Source organism: Epinephelus fuscoguttatus, linkage group LG17, assembly GCF_011397635.1.
Source record: "Epinephelus fuscoguttatus linkage group LG17, E.fuscoguttatus.final_Chr_v1".
NCBI lineage: Eukaryota > Metazoa > Chordata > Actinopteri > Perciformes > Serranidae > Epinephelus > Epinephelus fuscoguttatus.
This window is the reverse complement of record NC_064768.1, coordinates 6,453,157-6,475,876: the sequence shown is the minus strand read 5'-3', so window position 1 is coordinate 6,475,876 and position 22,720 is coordinate 6,453,157. Positions and strand designations below refer to the sequence as shown.

The window sequence follows — 22,720 nt, the reverse complement described above, 5'->3', positions numbered from 1 at the left end:
TGAGTTTCTCATCAGGAGGCGGAGGGAATGGTTGATGGTGTGACACAAGCAGCAGACAGTACCGCTATTCCACACCAACATAAACTGGCATTTTTTAACAACAGGTTGTGAATTTTCCAGCTGTTTTTGTTGCAACCAAAGTGGATATTTAAAGCCCAAACTTGATCTTTTTCTAGCATCAACCAAGTGGTTTTTGTGCCCAGACCAAACCACATGTTTACCACAGCGTTTTCACACATAAACTGATAATTGTAACAGAAAGAAACAAAGTTTAAACATATCTGCTACATTTGAGATGTCACATATCGTAGTTAGCAGAAATGTACAAAGCCAACATTTTTTTCTAACTGGTTCCAAAAAAAGCTGGTGTCTTAAAGCAGCATCCAGCAGTTCAAACCACTCTGTTGTTATAGTTTCCTCCACTGTGGCCATGATTTTATTTCATCTTTTCAACATTATAATGTATTCTCTGCACTGTTTTGCTGTGTATTTAAAAAGTATTGGTTGTCATCAAATAATGCACAAAACAATGATAGTTTAAAGACTAAAGGTATCATTGTACAACAGACCCTTTTACTGTCGGTAAACCGTATGAAGTTTTTTGGTGGGCAGGGTTTAGCTGGTGGCAAAATAATTCTCCACAGACGTTAGCTAATGCTAGCTAGCAAGTTCTGCTGGCTTGTTTTAGACAATGGAGGAAGATGATGCAAGTGGTGCATTCCGAAAGATTCATTTCATGAGCACCAGAGCGCACTTTGGCACAAACTGGACCGTTCGTATATTCGGAGCACTGTTGGAATGTACCATTCAGTTATTCAGAGGACCACACTTGGTGTGGCAGAGTGCACTCTGGGCACTCTGTCTGGGGAGATGGAGCAGCAGAGCGCCGAGTGGAGTGAATGTGTGATTAACTTAACTCTTTGTTAATTCATTTATAAATATAACGCTTCATTTCTTTGACCAACATGGCTTTCATTTTAGTGTAGAGTGTTAGACTGACTTTATGAATGTACCATGTCACTCACTGTCCGGGACCGCGAATGTTACTTGGACCAATGGGACCAGACTGACCGACCTGTATAGATGCAGTCGGCAATGACGGGAACGCCCACAAACGTCACATCCGGTTAGAGCCGAGGGGGAAAACAAACCGGTCTCTGTCATTAGCCACAATGCCGAAGACTTGCTGTGTGCCCTATTGCACCGCAAATAAACAAAAAAATCACCAATTAAAGTTTTACATTTTACCAAATAATAAAACAGAACGGAGGACAAAATGGCTTCAAGCTATCAGAAGAGAGCTTTTAGCTTTGCACAGAAACAGCTAATAGAAATGTCCTTCAGAGGGCTATATTTTATTTTATGCTTGGAGTACATTTCAGAGCCAGGACTTATTTTTTTTTACATATACCGTACTCAGTAAAGAACTTTAATCACTTCTACTAGTACTATTCTATTCTATTAGTACTTCTAATTTGACCGGTCTAAGACCGGTTTGTTTTCCCCCTCAGCTCTAACCGAATGTGACATTTGTGGGCGTTCCTGTCATTGCCGACTGTATCTATGCTCTCACTCGGTGGGTGGATGATGTCACAGGAAGCTTTGTGGTTGCCAATCTTACAAAGGAGGACGACACTTGGAACAGTTTCCTCCAGTTTGTTTTGCTATCGAAGCTAACGTTAGCTAATGCGCTAAAAAGTTAGTTACAGAGAAATCCAGTATTCCTCAATACCTCCCCAATTTCTGATGAGGTGGACATGATAACCCTTAATACACATAACGTTATTCATCCCCACAAGAGGAAATACTTTTTCCCTAACTTGATATGAGGTGTGTGCTGCACATTTTTGATGATTGCCTCCGAACAGTCTTTTCTTCTTATCACATTTAACCATAGTTGTCTCTGTTTTTGTTGAAGGGCAGTGGCGGCTTTTGAGCCATGACTCCTTCTATTCTGGCTCCCAATATCAAAACTAGATGACATTTTAAGACTCCTATGTAGTCTACAGCCCTGTGGTGGAGAGTCGTGTTTTGCCCTTAGCTAATAAAATGACGTCATCATGACGTTGGCCCTAAAAGGGTCTTTAAGAGAGACAAACCATACCACCAATCGCAGAGATCAGAGGAAGAAAAGTGTGTCCGACAGGCCAGACAGAAATGCATCTTTTTTATAGTTTCCCCAAGAACAAGTGCTGATTGTGTGAGACATATAGGGTGCTATCAGCTGAGAAGCATATGACTTCTCAATATAGTATAATACAAAAGCATGTTATGTCTGCAGAGCGTATGATTTCATCTGACTTGTTTCTCAGTCTTCAGTAATCATGGAACTTAATTTTGACCTTTCCAGTCAAAAGTTTCCAAGTTTCCTTTTTCAGTTTCCAGATGATCAAAATGACCAGTAATCAATATTAAAAATTCTGAACTAGTGTTGTCACAACAACACACATTGAAATAACAATTTTGTTGCTAAATCTTTAGTAACTTTAACAGATGTTCTGGTTGTCTTTGTTGTGATGTGACAACACAACTGTTCGACTCGTCACCAATTATAACTTAATAACACACTAATTCTGTTTCTGGGGTAAAACATCATTTTTTAAGTATTTATATGTATGAAATAAATATGATTTATTAAATGTGTTTAACTGCTTTAATTTTTTTTTTTAACTTCTAAACTCGCCCTGTGCCAGAAAACAGCCTTGTCCCAGACAAGAATTCACAACTTTTAATATTAAAAAATGTGTGAAAAGCCTTTAAAATCTAAAACTAACAGTACATCATGATAACATTGGTGTTAAATGTACTGCTATAATCATCTTTGTTTTAAAATACGCTGTTTTGTGCAAATGTTTGTCCTTTAAAGATGTGTTCCAGATTTTTGTCAACTCCATCAGATTTCTACAAAAACCTTATTTAATTAGGTATAGAAGGGTTAACTGTATTACAAAGACTCCCATCTTACTTCCTGGTTTCCAAAAAGGCGGGAATGGTGCTCAGGTACTGGTACGCTTTTATTTTTTGATAAATTACACTATTAGGTGTATCCTCAACCATAGTATGTTAACTTCTTAGCACTTCTAAATCCAAACTAAATAAGAATTATGGTTCAACAATTAATATTTTGTTTAGCATCTTAGCAGCCTTAAAAAATGCTGTGAAATTAATAAATATATAACTTTATGTCGACTTGTCTGATCTTACCTCTGACATCCATCATTTATCTTATTCAAGAGGACATTCAATCACTGGGAGGTTGGCCCAATACAGGGTTTAATGGTCAAGACTTTGATCTTTTAAAATATATTTGCCAGCCTAACCCCTCTCAAAAATAAAACTCTCAAAAAGAGTGTTATATAAACCGTTTTTAAAATACCCATTTGGTTTTATGTAAACTCTGTTTAACAGAGCTGAAATGATTAAAGTTCAGACAGGAAATCAAATGGCAGTTATTGTTGTAATTGATTAACCGTTTCAGTTACTTTGTACGCAACAGTGTCTAAATTTCACTGGTTCCTTCTCAAACATGAAGATTTTATGGTTTTGCCATTCTGCTGTGATCATATACTTAATTTTTTGGGGTGGTTTGGACTCTGTTGGATGAAGCTATTAATTTAAAGGTGTCATGGACTCTGTGAAATAGTGACTGTGACATTAACTTTTAACAGATATTTTATAGAATGAATGATAAAGCGGCTAAACAAGAAAATACATTAATGAATAACAAAAATGATTTTTATTTAAAACCCTACATTATACAATTATTTTATTTTGAATCCCACAAAACAAGTCTACTATAATCTGTCAGTAAAATGACTTTAAATCCTTGAAGTCCACCAATCCTGTTCTTTTATTTTGTTGAACTTCTGATGTAACTGCACTCAGATGAGATTCATCAGGTTTTTGTGTAGACCTTCTTATCATTTTAATCTCCTCACCATCCGATATGCATTTCCTCTCTGCAGGCCAGCATGTTGTATATCTATATGTGTTGATGTGCTGCGGAGTGTGCTGTTCATCCTCCACACATCATTGAGCTGGTTAAACTGTAGACACATTACTGTTGATCCGTTTAAGTGGAACCGATCTGCATGTTGTTCCCTGGAGGAGACACCGGCTCATCCTCTTCAGCTGAGAGCTGCTTCACTATGAGCTTCACATCTGCCTTTAAACTGTCGTGAAGAGACTTTCCCCTCGTTCAGTAGATGCTAAACTGAAGTTTTAATGTTGCTGCTGTAGGTTTGGAACATGCCCACATTAGTGAGCAGAATCACCCTCAAACAGAAACTTAGAAAATCCAGTTGAGTTTCTTGAAGAAAATGTTGGTATTGTAAGTTTCTGCAAATCAGGAATATGTTTCATTTGTCCATTTTTGGATGATTGACTGATTGATGAATCCACAAAGTCCTTCAGTGGTTTGCAGATTCATTTATGGATCAAAAGTCCAAGTCCAAGTATACTTACCCTGTCTGCACAGCCATAAGGGTACATGTGTTGTTAGTTTTGTTATCCGCCAATATTTGTAGGTGTCTGCAAAAATATCTTTGCAAATGTCTGCATGCATCCAAAAATGTATGATGGCTCGGACTGTGCAGTGTGCTGGAGAGGGTTCAGCCCTCACAAGTCTGCAGAGAGTCAGCAGGTATAGACAATGCAGTTGAATGCATGGATGGATGGATAAACTGAAAGTAATCGCTCTGTAATTTAAGGTTGATGGATTGAATTGTCATTTTCTGAGAGACTGACCAACAATGCAGTGCATGTTAAAGGGGAACTAATGTTTTTTTTTTCAACCTGGGCCCTATTTTCCGATCTACTTTTGTCTAAATGAGTGATAGGATGTTCAATATGTGACATCTCTCCAGTACGATGCTAGGGCTGACCTGCCTGCAGCCCGTGAGCGTGCGCTATATTAAATAATAGGGCACTCAGACAGCGTCAAACAATGTCAAAATACGCCCACTAAAAGTGTATTGTTTTCACACAGACAGGCTCAGATTGTTAGTATAATTATCCAACAACATAACGGAAAGGAGAAATGAACGTCTGTGTTTATCTTAAGCTGGATTCGGACACGTTCCTCTGCCTGTTGCTGCTCCCTCTGTCTCCTTGTCCGCTCTTCAGTTTCAATGAGCTCTGCATCCGTGTACGTCCATGTACTCTGTGTTCAAATAAATACGGGCGGTCATCAAATTCAAATGGCTCATCCAGATCCAGTTGGTCAAAATCAGGTAAAAAATTCAGCCATGACTACTCCAAACAGAGTAACTCCTTGCGTTTGTAAGGTCAGTCCAGCGGTAACTTCCTGCAACAACTCAAGTCTCGCGAGACGTGAGATTTCAGAGCCAGACTTTTGCTCTCTGAGTGAGTGTTTTGACTTGCCACAACAAACATGTCCGAATTTTTACCTGATTTTGACCAACTGGATCTGGATGAGCCATTTGAATATTATATATATAATATTATATATTATATATATATATGTATTTTGACATTGTTTGACGCTGTTCCAGTGCCCTATTATTTAATATAGCGCACCCGCACGGGCTGCAGGCAGGTCCGTCCTAGCTTCGTACTGGAGAAATGTCAAATATTGCACATTCTATCACTCATTTAGACAAAAGTAGATCGGAAAATTGGGCCCAGGTTGAAAAAAACATTAGTTCCCCTTTAAATGTCACAACGATTACTAAGACGTCTCAAACTTGATTAAAAATGAACAGCTTCCAGAATTTGTAGGATAAAAGTCACGGACGTGAGGCAACATGGGACAATTCCCCAGAACAGATTTCCAGTCCTTCCTGTGAGAGGACAAAGGAGAGGACAGGAAGCAGAGTGTGTTGTGATGTATTGTCTGGAACATTTGTGGAAACCTCTGTGATGCAAACTTGAAAGGAAACTGTTGAAGCTTGTAAACCTTATTACTTCCAAACAACCAGGAATCAAAGGTTTGCTGCTGCTGTGTGTGTGTGTGTGTGTGTGTGTGTGTGTGTGTGTGTGTGTGTGGTGTGTGTGGTTCAAAGTAATGCCGCTGAGCGTATTAGCTGAATGCTAATCACCATTTATCTTGGACTGAGTCAGTGTCTTAATGACCTCTGAGCTAAAATAATCCTGGTCTCTCTTTCGGTGGGCTGCTGTGTATCAGTATCGGGATCGTCATGGAAACATCACGGATGGAGCTGCTGCGGTGTTGGCTTTGGAGCCAAATGGGTCACTTTGTTTTGTTTCTATGGGCCTGTTTATTGGCTCAGACTCTCTCACTGACATCAGTCTCTCTGCTCTGATGTGTTTACTGTCTGATGTCAGGTGCTGTTTGTTGGCTTTTTAAAGGGGGAATCCACTGATTTTTTTTTTCCTTTTTGTTTTTTTTTTTTTGAAAATGCATTTTGGCACTACTGTGTATAACAATTATTAACTTAAACAATCATAGCTCTGTGAAATGATTTACATCTTCTTAACATGTTCATGTGAGCTTTGGAAGGGAACTGACTATCATTTAACAACAAGCTAAAAATAGATCTTGAAAATAAAAACTAGGACAAAATCTCTGTTTCAGTTTTGTTGGCGAGATGAGATGTGACTAAAATGTTTGTGGTGGACTATCGGACATTGAAAGCTGAGTTGTAGTTGTAATTAGCTTCAATTGCCGTGTGAGCAACGGGCTTGAGAGAGGGGGAACGACACACAGCAAAGGGCTGCAAACTGGAGCCGAACCCATGCTGCTGTGGCGAGGACAGAGCCTCCGCACATGGGGCACCTGCTCCAACCACCAAGCCACCTACGCCCCTATTTCTCAGCTGCTTAACAGTGAGATGGATGAGTCAGAGTTTACAGTAAACGTGGGTACAAACTAGTGTTGTCATGATACCAAAATCTTTGTTTTGGTACCAATACCAATATGAATTTCGATACTTTTCGATACTCTTCGGTACTTTTCCTAAGGAAAAGTACTTTTGGATACAAACCTTTAGAACAATAAATACTGTAGGGGAGTAACGGTACCAAAAAAATCATGGTTTGGTAAGTACCTCAGTACGGACGTCACGGTTTGGTAACTCAAATGTTCCACCAAGTTTGTGTTGTCTCGTGTTGTCTCCCTTTGCGATTCAGACTTTCTCTTGTCTTTTTTCACGTGCGCCAGCTGCGAATGTTGATACAGGTGTTGTCATACACACCACTTGCGCAATCTGTGCTCCAATAGGATCAAGAAAGGCGTTTGTGTGCATAATGTTTGTGTGGAATACTCTAGTACTGCGGTACTATTTTAGTACCGGTATACTGTGCAACACTAGTACAAACCCTAGTTGCCTCAGTTTAGTTATTTGTGGTGTCAAAGTTTTTGAGAGCATAAATACATCTTGAGCTTTTCAAATAATCATCAGTAAGTGTGTGCCCGTAAATCATCCCTTAAACCTGACAGAGAAATGACAGTTTTGAAGTGTGCAGAATTGATTTGTAGTTACAGAAAAAAATTGTCTAAATGAAATTTTTGTACAACCTGTCAACTTGTTTCTAATTTCTGATACACAAATTAGCTTCAGTGGATTAAGTCAAAGATTATTAAACACATAGAAAACATGATTGATGATAAATGATTAAAAGTCAACTAAAATGTTTTGAATTTTCATCGACAAAAAATAAAGGATAAAAAAATCACTAAAATGTGACTAAATCCAACAAGCATTTTCTTCTCACGACTTGGGCTGAATCTATAATAGCTGTCATTTTTACTTAATTTTATTTTCTAAATAGCACCAGATCACAACAGACGTCATTTAAGGTTACCTTTTCTATAGAACAGGTCTATACCTTGTCCTTTGATTAAACAAACTATAGCCTCATGTTATTTCTCTTATGTCATTTCTGTCTCTACACGATCGCACATATACAGTTCTCCTCTGCTCTCTGTAACGTGCACGCTGAAGTTCTGCCCCAATGCGCGCACAAACACACACAAACAAGTGCACGCACGCACACACACACACACACACACACACACACACACACACACACACACACAGGTGAGTGGCTGCATTTTCCAACCCGAGTGAGACAATGATAACCGAGCCTGGCCCGAACCCGCAGCACAGCACTGTGTACACAGTCAATCAAGCGGAGCCTGTGTTGTGTTGAGGCGATGTCATGTACATAACAAATTCCAGCACTTGAGTAGGTCATAGCACAATAGCACAGCACCGCTGCTGCCGCTGCAATGTTTTTAGCAATATGTGTGTGTGTGTGTGTGTGTATATATATACACATTTCTAAAAAATAAAAAAATAAAAACTAGGAGAAAATGGCCACAAATTATATTTATAATTATTATAATTATATATTTATAATATACATATAAAACTGATTAATTAATTTTATTTTATTTTAGCCTCCTTTTCAAGTTATTTCCTGTGTTTGTTGTTTTACTTTTCTCTTTGTTCTAATTTTCACTTTCTTTTTTGGTAACTTTTCACTAATAGCTTGCTAATATTTGGGTCATTTCTCATTAAGTTGCTTGTTGCCTTCTTGTCCATGTTTGTGAAATAAATCAAGCCAGTTTTCTCAGGTTTCAAAGGGTAAAACAAAGGAGCTTTAATGAGTTGTTCACCCATCTTTCTTGTCTTTATGTTAAGCTACATATTTACAATGCAGACATGAGATTGGTTTCAATTGTCTCATCTGACTCTCAGCAAGAAAGTGAATTTGCACATTTCTGCAAAATGTCAAACTAATGCTTTAAGGTCCATTTCATCATGGTCCACTTTGTCTCAACACATGTCAAATGTTTTTTTTTTTTGTTTATTTCAGTATACAAAAATCCAGATTTGTTCTATCCATTGGAATGATTGAATGATTGATTCCCCCCCCCCCCCCCCGTAAAGGTTTTTTAGGGGGGGTGTTTTTCCTCATCCGCTGTGAGGGTTGTTGGATGCTGTAAAGCCCTCTGAGGCAAATTGTGATTTGTGATATTGGGCTTTAAAAATAAAATATACCTAAATAAAATTGAAAAGATTTACGCCTATATGTTCTGGTGGTGGAGGCCTTTGGGACAAAACATGCCTAGTTTGAGTCCATGTGGGGATCTTTAGAGAGAAGGTTCAGTCAATGCTTGAATAAAATGAAATCTGTACTGCTACAAATATTCAGTCATCTCCCCAGGCTTTTTTATCTTGGCTTTAACACCACTATGTTGGCTTTAACACCGACACAGTTAAGGTGAAGTCTGAGGATCTGATTTGTGTTATTGTCTGACAGGATCAGAGATAAAGAAGAAACAAACAGGGATTTCTTGGTTTAAATCCTGTGCAGTCGCTCACAGAGCCAAACAAACAGAGCAGAGGATTCCTGAAGGACCTGCAGGCTGCTGTCGTTGCTGCCTCGGGTTGTTGCCACGGTGACAATTTATGTCCTTGGTGACTGATTGATGCAGTAGCCCTGCCCTCATCGCGGTGTGTGTTCAACACACAGAGAGAGAGAGAGAGAGAGTGGATGTAATGAGATATGTATATATATGTACAATGTAGCAGAGAGGAAATGATGAATGAGTAATAAAGGGCAGAGGATGAAACGACAGTGCTGTGTGTGTGTGTGTGTGCGCGCGCGCGTGCGCACGCGTGCACATGCATGGGGTAGAAAAAGAAGAACAAATATATGCATGTTGAATATGAAAGAGAGAGTGTGAGAGACAAAGAAAGCAAAATGTGTGACACAGAAACTGTGTGTGTGTGTGTGTGTGTGTGTGTGTGTGTGTGTGTGTGTGTGTGTGTGTGTGTGTGTGTGTGTGTGTTTGGGTGTGTGTGTTTGGGTGAGGATGCATGCAAGTGTGACCCTCCCCTCCCCACAGTATCCTCTGTCTGTAGCCCCTCTGCAGCTGCAGCACCAGCAGCAGCAACATTACCATGGCAACGGTCGCCAGGCGATGATGCCGGGCATCACTCTCACAAACAGAGCGAGGCTGAACACACCCAGCTCAGTGCTGCTCAGCACGGCTGGGCTCTGCTTAGCTAGGTTTCACTGTGCTAGAGATGATGACAGTGACAAAAGGCAACGCCTACAGAGTGCATTCTCCAACAGGAAAATCTATCTAAATATATCACCCATTTGCCATGTGTATGTTGACTGAGTTCTTGTAATTTTCCCTCCTTTTCATAGTAGAAGTGAGAAATTCATTAAGTTCAGCTAAAATTTTTGGGTTCCCCAAATCAAGTTTGTATCTTTGTCTTGGTAGTTTATTGCAATTAAGTCTTACAGATCCATGCCTTCTCACTCCATCCTCGTCATATATTGACGTTTGGTCATGGACTTTCCACGTCAGGATACGGCATGCAAGGTACCCTGGGTGTGTTGGCTGTTGCTGTTTTGGGACGCTGTGTCAACTTCAGGCCATTACATGCATTGTCTGATTTCAAAATACACTTCCATTTTCACAGGAAATGTACAGTTTGCATCCAGTCTCTTTCAAAATAAACACACTACATTGGTACAACACCACAAATTGACATTCACAAGTGGTTATGTTTTAGTTTTCAAACTTTTTGTGCCCAAGGTACATCAAAGTGCACACCAAAACCTCAAGACACACCTGCATTTATATCTGTGCACAATAGACTTAATGATGTGTTATCCCTCTTATCATTACATAAATGTTTGTTTTTATATACTTTCAAATTACAGTTGACAACCAACTATCACTTATGAAATATTTAACTAACTGATTCAAGAATTCATTTTTATTTTTTTTAATTACATCAAAGCACTAATAACACATAAGATAATGTGATGTTTCACACACTTATAATTCCGACGTGCGAACAGCCACAAATAGGTTCGTTGTGAAGGTTTTTAAGATTAAACTCAATTAATTTACATCTTTTACATAAAGTTTGCCTCTGCCCTAGGATAAAAGGTGTGTACAACATACTAATTAAGTAAATTAAAAATTCATTCAGAACTTTTTGTATGGGCCCAGTTGGATATTGCAATAATAATGTGTGGTTATCACAAAATCCCATGGCACACCATTTGAGAACCACTGGTTTAGCCAACACATGCACATGGTTGGATTTAGGAAAAAAAAAATCAGGGTTTGGCTTTTCAATCTTACTGGAAGTGAACACCGGCCTCCCTGGTGAAAGCTGGTGTTTGTTGGACCCATCCACCACCCCTCCCACCCACCCTAATCAGACCTCCACCACTTTAACTTCTGTTCTTGTCCAAATGTCTTTCTCCCTGATGCCGCCTGCTGCAGTTTAACAATAATGACGACCGGCCGCGTATCATGTTGAAGGACAGGACATCTTTTTTCATTGGTGTCTGATGCCGGAAGTCACTAACCAAGCACCGGTTTTTGATGATTTCAGAGTGAGACCAGGTTGTACAGAAATATGTGAAATGGACACGATCTCTTAACAATGCATTATGTAGTGGTGGTCATGCAATGTGTTAAAATGACATACTAGGAGCCCCAAAAAAACAAAGTCTGTTACAAACAGTAGCAGTTTTGTTGTGACATGGTCGTAGTTTAATTAAGTTTAGGGAAAGAAAAAATACTTTTACTTAACCTAACCTAAGTTTAGGAGAAAAATCATGGTTATAACTACAGTACATATGGGAGTGTATAAGTGACTTCCTTATTTTGTGTAGTTATGTAAAGTACCTACATAAAATACTTAATACTGAAGGCCATCAAGTCACAACGTTGTCTTTTGGTTTCACAGAAGACAGTCCATGTTTGCTTGATTCATCCACCTCTCCTTTCTTGCTCTTTATGCTTAACTCTTGTGTCCACCACAACTAAAGATCCTCACTGACTTTGCATTGCCACTGTTTTCATGTCGTCAGCATATCATTTTAACATATTATGCGCCTCCACCACATAACACATTGTTAAGACTTCAAGTCCATTTCATGTATATCTGTGAGACTGGGTTGTTTATTGCCCATCTTTTGTTCCTTTAACAACACTGTCTGGGGAAACACAGATAGTATTTCTTTTGTTTTTTTGTTTTTTCCCCCCACTATTTTTAGATGCTCAGTTTGGTTAACACAGCCTGCTTAAACCTCTTATTTACTTTGGCTGGATATTAATGATTTTTTCTCTCTATTTTGTACAGAAAGTGGAGGCTTGAGACGTTATTTGGACTTAGTTCAAAAGACTCATGAAAGTGCATCATAGGCAAGGTGTGAGAGTCTTTGACTAAACCTTAAAACACATTAGCAGAGTACACAGAGGTACATGGACGTCCACATACTTCAAGAGAAATAGGCACGTGTTGTACTCCAAGGGTACGATGCGATACAATGTCGAGACTTCTCTTTTTAACCTCCTTGAGCAGAGGGTGGAGGTGGAGTGACTTGTATGCCATGAATATGTTGAGTGAGTTATTGTAATTGTCTCTCTTTTCCACACTAGAATTGAGGAAATCCACAGAATTTATCAAAAGTTAATAAAAGGCTTCAGCTTTCTAGTTACCCAAATTAAGTTTGTATTTTTGTCCTGGTGGTCTTTTGATCTCTCAACACAACACTGTCAGGGGAAACAAAAATAGTGTAATTTTGACAGAGGAAACAGAAGAAAACGACAATTACATACCATAATCTTACCTTACTTACCATACAACCCAATTAAAACATCAAAGATCATTTTTGGCTGCAGCAGGGAGATTTTGATTTGTCTGGATGATGTTTGTTTCAGGCTGTAGTTGTCTGCCATTATACTGTGAAGTAATCCTGTCCCTCCCCTTGAATATTTTAAGTATACTACAAAGAATCTGTACAAAATGTGAGGGACAAAAACTCAAACATTGTCTTCATACACAGGACATGAAAGTAGATTTTTTAAGTGCATTTTAATTTTGTTGAATTGTTTAAATTCCAGCCTGAGTCTGCTACAGAATCCAGTGAAGTGAAGGAGCCTCACATGTTTCACTGCAGTAAAAGAAAGCCCCACCCACCCCAAAAACATCAGGGGACTCCCGCTGACATGAGAAGCGTACCCCAGTTTCTCCAGTCTTTGTGTGTTTCAGTACCGCACTGCAGCGCTCAGCTCAGCTCGTTCTGTATACACTCTGTGGATCTGTCTCCTGTTAAACCGTGTCACTGGACCCAAACTGTATTTGCATGCCTGGGGGTGCTTGTTTAGCTTCCTCTAGACGAGCAGGGGGTGGGTGGGGTGTATGGGTCGATGTATTGATCCGTCTCCTTGTTGTCTGTTGGCTCACTGCTGCATCAAATGCTCAAGATTTATGTGTTTGGTCTAACCTGAGGATCTGTCCATGAGTGAACTCTTTATGATTAGGAATTTGTACTCAAGCATGTATATGTTTAATGTAAATTTATGTGTTACTGTTTTAGAAGAATTACTGCAAACAGATAAGAGTCTGATGGAGTTATTGGTAGTCTGACACCAGTGACACACTGATCTGATACATTTACATACATCATCACTGACACTGACCTTATTAAAGGATGTTTATCAGATACGATCAATCCACTGTGAATACAGTTTTCCTGTCACAGCAACAATTATAAATTTAGAAATTATAATTTTATAAATCTTCCTGATATAAAGATCAAGACTACATATTTGTGTGTCCTCTGCTGTATAGCTCTGTGTATGAAGGGGAGACACTACAGGTGAAAAAATATTTGTTTTAATGCACTAGTCAGTTTAAAGATTATGGGCCATTTTGCATCAATAACATGTCTCCTTTCAGTATACAGTGTAAAGAAAATGGCGAAATGCCCACATTTAACCTTAGATTTCTGTTTTGGAAATTTATACAATAGGTGCATAATTACATTAGATAATGCATAATTTGCCTATTTAATATATTTAATATTTTAAATTGTTGTCTTAGGGTGCTTTCACATCTGTCCTGTTTGATTCGGTTCAATCGAACTCAAGTTTATTTGCCCCCTATTGCGGTTCGTTTGGGCAGGTGTGAACACAGCAATTGCACTGTGCTACAACCACCGGACCGAGACCTTCTTGAGGATGTGGTCTCAGTCCAATTCACCCTTCGCTAAGGCCCGCCCCCCTTAGTTACTGTTGCTAAGTCTGACAAACATTCGGTTTTGGAGCTAGACTGGCATGATGCTCTTACTGTCGCTAACTGCACTCCCTGGAGAAATACTCTCAAAAAATGTGGTTTCAGACAGAAGCAGACAGAAAGGTCCACAATATGCATTTGAAGGATATATTCAGGATGTCATACTGACACAGCAACGAAATCAAGGTAACAAAATTAAGATTGAAGCTAAAGCCTACAGATCACAGAGTAAAAGTGAACCACCACATCACTGGTGATCGCCACAGAAGACAATGAATATAAAGGGAAACTTTGCTGATATTGAACCAGCTGTGTGGCATCACAGTGTGTGCAGATGGACAGTGTTTGGCTTCACCCCGTGCCGCTCCCAGCATTCAGACTGGCAGCTGGACTGTTGGGGGGCTGCGGAAGAAGTCAAACAACATTCATGTCCGCACAGTGCGGTGACACACAGCTGGTTGAATGTCAGCAAAGTTTCCCTGCGTCCCTTCACTGGTTCCTGTACAGCAGGGTCGGTCACTGATCATTAAAAAGCAAAAGTGTGTATACATTCAGTAGGCTATATCTTCAGCAGCTAGCTAGCTAACCCTACACTTTTCAGGGTCTGATTTTGGTTTTGGAACAGGGAAGAAACGTATATCTTTTTCCAACCTCTCCAGGTAACGAGTATCATTAATGCATGATGTGCCCCAGGCACAACATTTAGCTCCAAATCCACAAAACCAGCTTGAAAATGAAAAAGATCTGAAACGACTGCATTACAGTCAATGGAGCACAGCTGTGTTGCTGTCGGACCCTGGTCTGAGCCGGCCCAATGCTACGTTATGATTGGCCAGGCAGCGTCTGGGGGCGGGACTTAGCAAAGGGTCAGTTACAAACAAACTTTGGTGCGGTTTGCTGAACCAACTGCATTCGCATTACACATTGTTTGGGTTAAACAAGCATGACCATGGTACAGTCCTGGAGGATTATTAATGTGCGCCTCCTCCTTTACTGCCTTAATATATGCATTCAGCGCTTCCAATGCATCAAAAAGAACAGAACCAACTCTAGCAATTTTGCAACTTTGTAACAAATTTAGTCCCTGATTCAGACCAAAGCAAGAAACCTCTAGGTCTGATAGCAACCTTAATATAAGTAACCAACAGGGGATGTTTCATGGTGCCTTAGTGACATTATTAACCTATTCAAATGTATGAATTTTTACTATATATATTTGTATTTTTAGGCCATTTCTCAAGATGAGTTTTTTCTAATTGTCTTTTACAGATGACCTTGTTCATATATCTTTCATAGCCTGATTTATATGACATTTTATTCCAAAAACATGCCAAAAAATGAGCAAAGCATTAGTTCAGAACACGATGTTGAGCTCAGCTCACATCCCAGCTGCACCAGCTGATCTCAAGCAGCCCAATCAACTGATGGATCAGCTGATTGATGGAAGGGAGTCCGCTGATAGATCACATGATTCCTTTCTATGCAACCAATTGGCAAATCTCATTCAGGGCACCCTATTTAAACTGCTCTGGCCTGTCTACTGTTGCTGCTTCCTCTGCAAGCCACTTTGCAACCCACCTCCACCCTAGCTCCTCCTTTTCATTCTGTGTCTGACTTATCAATGTAATTTCTGTTTGTCATTGATACTTCTCTGTTCTGTTCCTGGGGGTCCTTGCTGCTGGTCTCCCTGCCCCAGGCTTGCCTCAAATCTGTGGGAAAGGGTGTAGAGGTGTGCTCTCTCTACCTCAGGATTTCGTTGTATGTGCATGGAAGGGCAGAGAGGTGCACTCTATCTGCCTCAGGATTTCCTTGTATGCACATGGAAGGGCACAGCGATGTGCTCTTTCTGTGTATATCTATATCTATTTTGTGGCTATACATTACAGTCAGATTTCTGATTATGGACTGATAAAAAGAGAAATCCAAAGTTCCCTCTGTAAAAACTTTGACTAAAACATAATTGACTATTAAGTTAAATATTTTACCTGAACCATCTAAAGTGCCTCCTCTTAAAACTTTAAAAGGTTGTTCTGATGTGAATTCCATAATTCGGATGTTCTCTTATCTTTTCAGGGTAGTTATCCTGTCTGGGACGACTTCATCAGCAAAGCAAGCAAGCTACAGTCACAGCTCAGGTAACGAACACACACACACACACACACAAACACACACACACACACACACAAAGCATAGGCTTTTTTGGCCGAGATAACTCAACATGCTTAAACATGCTCATTTGCAGAAAGCAAATGAATAAATGAACGTCACCACTTTGAAAACACATGCATCACATTTGTAAAACACAACAAACTCTTATTTCGGTGCAACAGAATGTCTCACCTGACCAAAAGTCTGTCCATCTTTTACTTGACATGTTTTTACTTTATGAATAAAGCTTACTAGCTTTAATGGAACTAGAGCACTCGTTTCTTTATTGTTTCGAAAAGGATCAGATTTATAGACGTCTCTTATAGTAGACAGTTTGACTTTTCATAGCAAGAATAGCATAGGGGCACTGATAACACTTACCATGGATCTGTTCCACCATTAATTACAGGGTAACAATGAATCTGAGGGTTCAAAACATGTAGGTGGTGTTTCAGATGTTCAGACTGACACTCACATTTCTCTAACTGATGTTCAACTACACCACTGATGTTATTACTTGTTGGCTCTTTCCAGTTGGCACAATGTTAAAAGTGAAATGTTCACACAGGTAGGACACACACAAACACACACGTATGTTGAGGTTCTGCATAACCTGAGCTCATGAAAATCCAATCACTCTGCTTCATTAAGTGTTTAAATGTCAGGCTCACCTCTCCTGTCGCCTCGTCCCTGACACACACACACACACACACACACAACTCAATTAACCTTGTGTGGCTGGCAGAGATTAATGATGCCACCATAAAGTCATTATCAGTGAGATGGATCAGCAGCAGCCTCAAGAGATTCTGCAACAGCCCAGAGGTCACCAGAGGTCACAACTGATTACAAACACTCTGACTGCACCATGCCTCCTCTTCCTTACCACACACACAACAACATCTACACAGAATTTGTGTCCGAGAGTAAAAAGCCGTACCATAATGCTTTTGCATGTTTTATCCTGTAACCTGCTGCCAATCATCTGTAACACTGACTGACTCCAGTCATTGATTTTTTTATACACATCATGATCAAGGTAAACTTCAGATATTGCATGAACGTGGTGAAGTGAGATGTTAAAATGAGACGTGATGACAAGAAACATTTGGTAGAACAGAAGAGCAGACATATATGAAACATTAGCAGCAGTTTATATTTCAGGCATGGCACAGCAGATTTTGTTGTACTTCTTGTGCAATGACAATAAAGTCTGTTCTAAATTCAAATTCTATTCTATTCATGTTTAACCCTATGGGCCCGTACGATGCAAAGTGCGTCCAAATTCACACCTGTTCTTCTCTATTGATTTTCTCCGCAACCGTGTGTCATAGTGAGAAGCCATGCATATCATGAAACAGCGGAACCGCAGCTTTCCAACAAGACCAAGCACTTGTCAGTAGTCCAATGTTTTCACAGCAAAAAAAAAAAAAATGTAAAGTTACAGTAAAATTATGTATAACAAAGCTTTCATACAGTTTTGCACACACATGACTCTTGGATGGATTACTCACGAATGCCACGCATATTACCAGAGTGGGGTATAACGTGTTACAAAGTAACCCGGTTGCCTTGAACGGCGTGTGTGATGTCATCGGGTTATTCTTGTCCTGTTTTTATTACTTTGACTATTATTACAGTCACTGTGTCTGTTCATGTGCCAGCAGACATGTTGTTGTAGTCACCTAAAAGCGTCAGCAGATGGCAGGAGCTACATTTGAAGCGCCATAAGTAAACTGTCAAGCTACTGTGTCTTTCACAGGAAGTTCTGACAAATGTTTCAGAATAAAAGCCTATTTAGAAAATGGAGGGATTCTCTAGCCGAGGTTATAAGGGGCTTTTAATTTGAAACAAGTGTTGAGTTTGAAATGACGGTGCGATATGTTAACTTTACAAAGACAATGGAGCAGATAAAAAGTAAATATATAAACACACAGAGGGATTAATAAATAACGGACCATCTATAATATAGTTTGTTTCAAATAAAGCTGGGAGCCTCTGCAGTTGTGGTGAGTAAAAGCCCCGCCGCTATTTGTTAATGTTATTACTTTATGTCCGACCGTGAGGATGTACCATTGTTTGCTAGCTTGATGCTAATGACAGTAAGGTTAACTCAGCGGGTTGACAAAGTGCCTCTGCTGTTTCACACCATCATTTCCCCTTTTTACTCTGTGTGGTAACATCCCTAGAGGAAATATTAAAAACGCTGGGGTGTTGTTGTCATACAGTTGTCTATGGCAGCAGATCGTTCTGTGTTTCTACTGGTCAAAGTGACGGCTGTGATGGGAGAACTGGATCTCAGTGAAGGGCAAGTGGTCCATAACTTTAATTTTGGAGACAAAAAAATGTAGGCTTAGCGCCCTGTGGTCCATTGCCCAATAGGAAATGTAGAATACTCAAAAGTACTTTAAAAGTGCTTGAGTTACTTTTCTCAGGGAGTAACGTTGGAAGTACTTTTAAAGTAATTGAGTTACTTTATTCAGGGAGTAACGTGGTAAAGTAACTGGTTACTTTTTTTAAAAAAGTAACGCAGTAAAGTACTTTGACTACTTTTAAAGTAACCCTTACCCAGCACTGGTAGTAGCAAGTTGAACAGGGATGTGAAATGATTGCTCAAGGTCAGAGTTGCAGGGTGTGTTACAGTCTACCTCCTGTGGTGTTCAGAGGATGAAGAGGATGATTGTAAACAGATTACTGATACTATTATTTCAATCAGGTGAGACAGAAGAATGAAGTAAATACAATATTTAATACATAATATGAGTGTACAGATTAACAGATGATTTGTGCTGAGTAAGATATAACAGCACTCAAATGCCAAAGGGAGATATTTTGTGACTGAAGGACATCTGAGTGGCAGTAAGTTAAATTCCACCATGGCTGGTGGTGGTGGCTGCTGACTCTGAGGCTGCTGACTGCTGAGGCGGATAAGGCTGATGAATACGTAAAGGCTAGGTGGTAATGGGGAGGTGGAGGGCACGTAAGACGGCTGCAAGAAAGAAGTATGGCAGAGAACGAACCATTTAAAATGAGGAGCTCTAAGATGATAGGCTGAAAGAGAAGGTGTTTTGCTGTGCTATTGGTTGATTAACTGATGACTCAATTGACCTACTCAGACAATGACACCTAGAGATAATGAGTGAGCATACGTGCAAGGAGTGAATGACAGGATGAGAACAAAATTTACAGCCTGAGCATGAAAATGATTGTCTTCCTGACTGAACTTTTGCTAGAGCTTAATGTAGCTGGCACAGTTTCCCTAAAACTATTTTCTAGGTGTCCATTGTCAATTTATAGGGGGGACACCCTGCAGCCAATCAGAATCGAATATTCACCCAGATCTTACACACTAGAGCTTTAAGAGATGTTGAAAATATTATTTTAAAGAGTATCTCATCCTTATGCAAACCTTCCTCTGTGTGTCTCAGGACAACAGTCGTCGCCGTAGCAGCATTCCTGGATGCCTTTCAGAAGGTGGCCGACCTGGCGACCAACAGCAGAGGTACAGTGGAATGACGTCCGTCTGTCTGTGTTAGTGTGGATGTGTCCTTCTGTTCAGTGTCTCATAATGGAAGTATTTTTCTTGTGTATTTGCCTCAAAGCTGTTGATGCTTCATATGATCAGGAATTAAACTGGTGGTGGAGAAGCTGTATAATGATGGAAGTTGTTGGACTTGTCCCTCCGTTGTGTAGTTGCTGCAGCACCTTGTAGCCTTGGCAGTCGAGCCTTCAGCAGTTGTTTGCCTGATAAAATTGGAAGCTTAACTCACTGGCTTGCTTTGTTTTTTTTTAATCTACTTTCTGTCGTTACATTTGTGTGATATGCATAATTCACTCATTATTTGTAACCACTTATCCTGTTAGGGATCACGGGGGGGCTGGAGTCTATCCCAGAGGGGGAGTACATCCTGGACAGGTTGCCAAACTGTCGCAGGGCTGACATATCAGCCCTGTTTCCACCAAGCAGTCCGGTATGATTCAGTTCAGTTTGGTATGAATTTTTTCCATTTCTACTGTGAAAAATTGTGGATCGTATCAATTGAAACGTTCCTTACCGTTCCTAACGTCGTAACTCAGGAACAGAAGGGGAAATATTTGGTCAGATCCTGAATTGGTGAGAGAAACTTGACTGGTGCATGAAGGCATACAACCGCAGGGTATACATTCGAGTTTTGTTTTTTATTTCATTTTGACTTTGATGTCTCTTCCTGGATTGATGAGGATGAATTGATTTAGATGAAGCAGGAAGGCTTGATTGGCATCCCTGTTTGTTTGTGTGTTCACTGTGTGTTTCATGTTGTTATTGTTCAGTTTGAATCTCTCTGATAACCTTCAAGGTAACTCCAGTTTTTCATGTGTGTATTTTGTTTTGAGAAACTTTATCTTTAAGAATGACTGTGTGTGTATTTCTGTGTGATCGTGCTTGTGTGTGCTCATGTGTGTGTGCTTGTCCAGTGGGATGTAGTCCAGCTTCCTGTCAAGGCGACTTGTTGTCGCAATGACAATAGTAGCTGAGGAAACGATCAGTCAACGCTGTGATGATTCTGGGGTTCTGGGTCACAGCCACTCTGTAATTGACTGTGTGTGTGTGTGTGTGTGTGTGTGTGTGTGTGTGTGTGTGTGTGTGTGATAGCTATTACACCTGGAACAGTGCAGTGTGCACAATTATTGGTTTCTTTCAGCTACTGTTGGGACAAGTAGAGGTTTGTGGTGCCACAGCCTGCGTCCCCGACTTCCTCCTCTAACCCTGTCTCCTAGAAATGACGTGATATACTACTTATTATTGTATAGTTCTCCAACAAGTGCTAATTGTTTTCACAGTTATGTTGTGTTGACGCTGCTTGTAGTTTCACTCAGACACTTTGTATTGTGTCTAAAGTCAGACTCTACTGAATAATTTGAAGCTTCATTCATAACATTTACATTTATATTCTAAATTAAGGATTTAAGGTATTTTTACACAGTTTCAGATAAATATTAGGCGACTATAATATTGTTGTTATCAGACTAATTGCAGAATTAGATTCCATAGATGGCTGCGTAGGATTTTGTTAGACTCGTGTTATTCAAACATTTCCAGTGGATCTAGAGCGCTGTAAAGTCCAAAGTCAAAATTTATAGAAAAAAGACTGATGCCAACATTTCTCAAAGTACACAACATGTTTTTATCTAAATAAATAATCTGCTTCAGTCCATATTTGTTGGTGTTTAGCCTTTACAAAACATTTTCACTGTGGTGAAAAAACTGTTTCCTGCTCTCCTGCCTACCACACACATAGGGAGACATGCAGCTGTCTTAATGGAATGGTCTGGCAGCACCATGAATTATATTTCATTTTTTTAATCTTTTTTTATTCATTGTAAGAAAGCTGAGCCAGTAAAATAGACTTGGTCATTACTCATTGTGGAATGGCAATGGTTCAGGAGGTAGATCGGATCATCCACTAATCGGAAGATCAGAAGTTCAATCCCTGGCTTCTCCAGTCCTCATTTTGGCAAGATGCTGAACCCCAAATGCTGTTCCACTGGTGTATGAGAGCATATAAACTGAGTAGCAGGTGGCACCTTGTTTAGTAGCCTCTGCCAACAGTGTGTGAATGGGTGAATGTGATGGTGTAGTGTATTATGGCCTGATGCAGTGCCATGCTGTGTCTGCTCGGATCGTTAATGACAATGATTACGTTTACCTGCACACCATATTCCTGTATTATTCGGAATATCCTCAATATTCCGGTTACGCATGAGTCATGTAAACACGTGCATAACCCAATTAAGGTCATATTCCGGTTGGAGAATATTCCAGATAAGACCCCAGGCATATGCCTGTTTTAACCAGAATATTGTGACATGTATTCACCTTAATCGGAAAATGCCCCGTACCGGAATATTCAGTAACGTCTGCGCATGCTCGATTCGCGAGAAATCCAAGGTTGTCGGTGTTGTTATGGTTATGGCAAGCAGGGAGAACAGCAGAACTGGCTTCATACCTTCATCCACAGACTGCTGGCGCAAACGGCATAAGCTGGAAGGAAAGGTTCATATACTCGTTCGCCTTTTCTTCTCGCTCTTGTCTTTCATTGTTGAGGACAAAATGGATCAGCAAAAACAGTTCAGCTGGGCTGCAAACAGCCACAGTGATAGAGCAATAATACTAAAAAAAAAAAAAAGGGACAAGAATAACAATGACATCAAACATATCATGAAAGACGACCAGTGTTGATTGGTTGTGGACCAAGGTGTAGTCTGTCATGTCTGTCAGTCATGACAACATCTTATGACTCCACAATCATGGAATCTACCAACCACTGTCGAAACGGACAAGCATGCTGTGTAGTCTGAACCTGGCATTAAAGCACTTTTAGTAGTCAGAAGATTAGGAAGGCACTATACAAGTGCAATTTCTGAGGATTTTGATTTAAGGATTTTTTATTTTGTTTTTGATGTAAAAAAAAAAAAAAAATATGACAACAGACATTCAAGGCTTTGTTTGAAAAACTCAGTAAAAGCTTCAAGTGGGAAAAGTGGCA

General features: G+C 39.8%; 1 protein-coding gene across 1 annotated transcript in view; it reads left to right on the top strand.

Annotated features, from left to right (window-relative positions):
- Window positions 1–22,720, top strand: part of LOC125904333 (protein MTSS 1-like) — a 132,943-nt gene that overhangs the window by 9,713 nt on the left and 100,510 nt on the right. Inside the window, exons 2-3 of the mRNA XM_049601676.1 lie at window positions 16,119–16,180; window positions 19,622–19,695. Coding sequence (XP_049457633.1) covers window positions 16,119–16,180; window positions 19,622–19,695 — 136 coding nt within the window. The remainder of the gene's footprint in view (window positions 1–16,118; window positions 16,181–19,621; window positions 19,696–22,720) is intronic.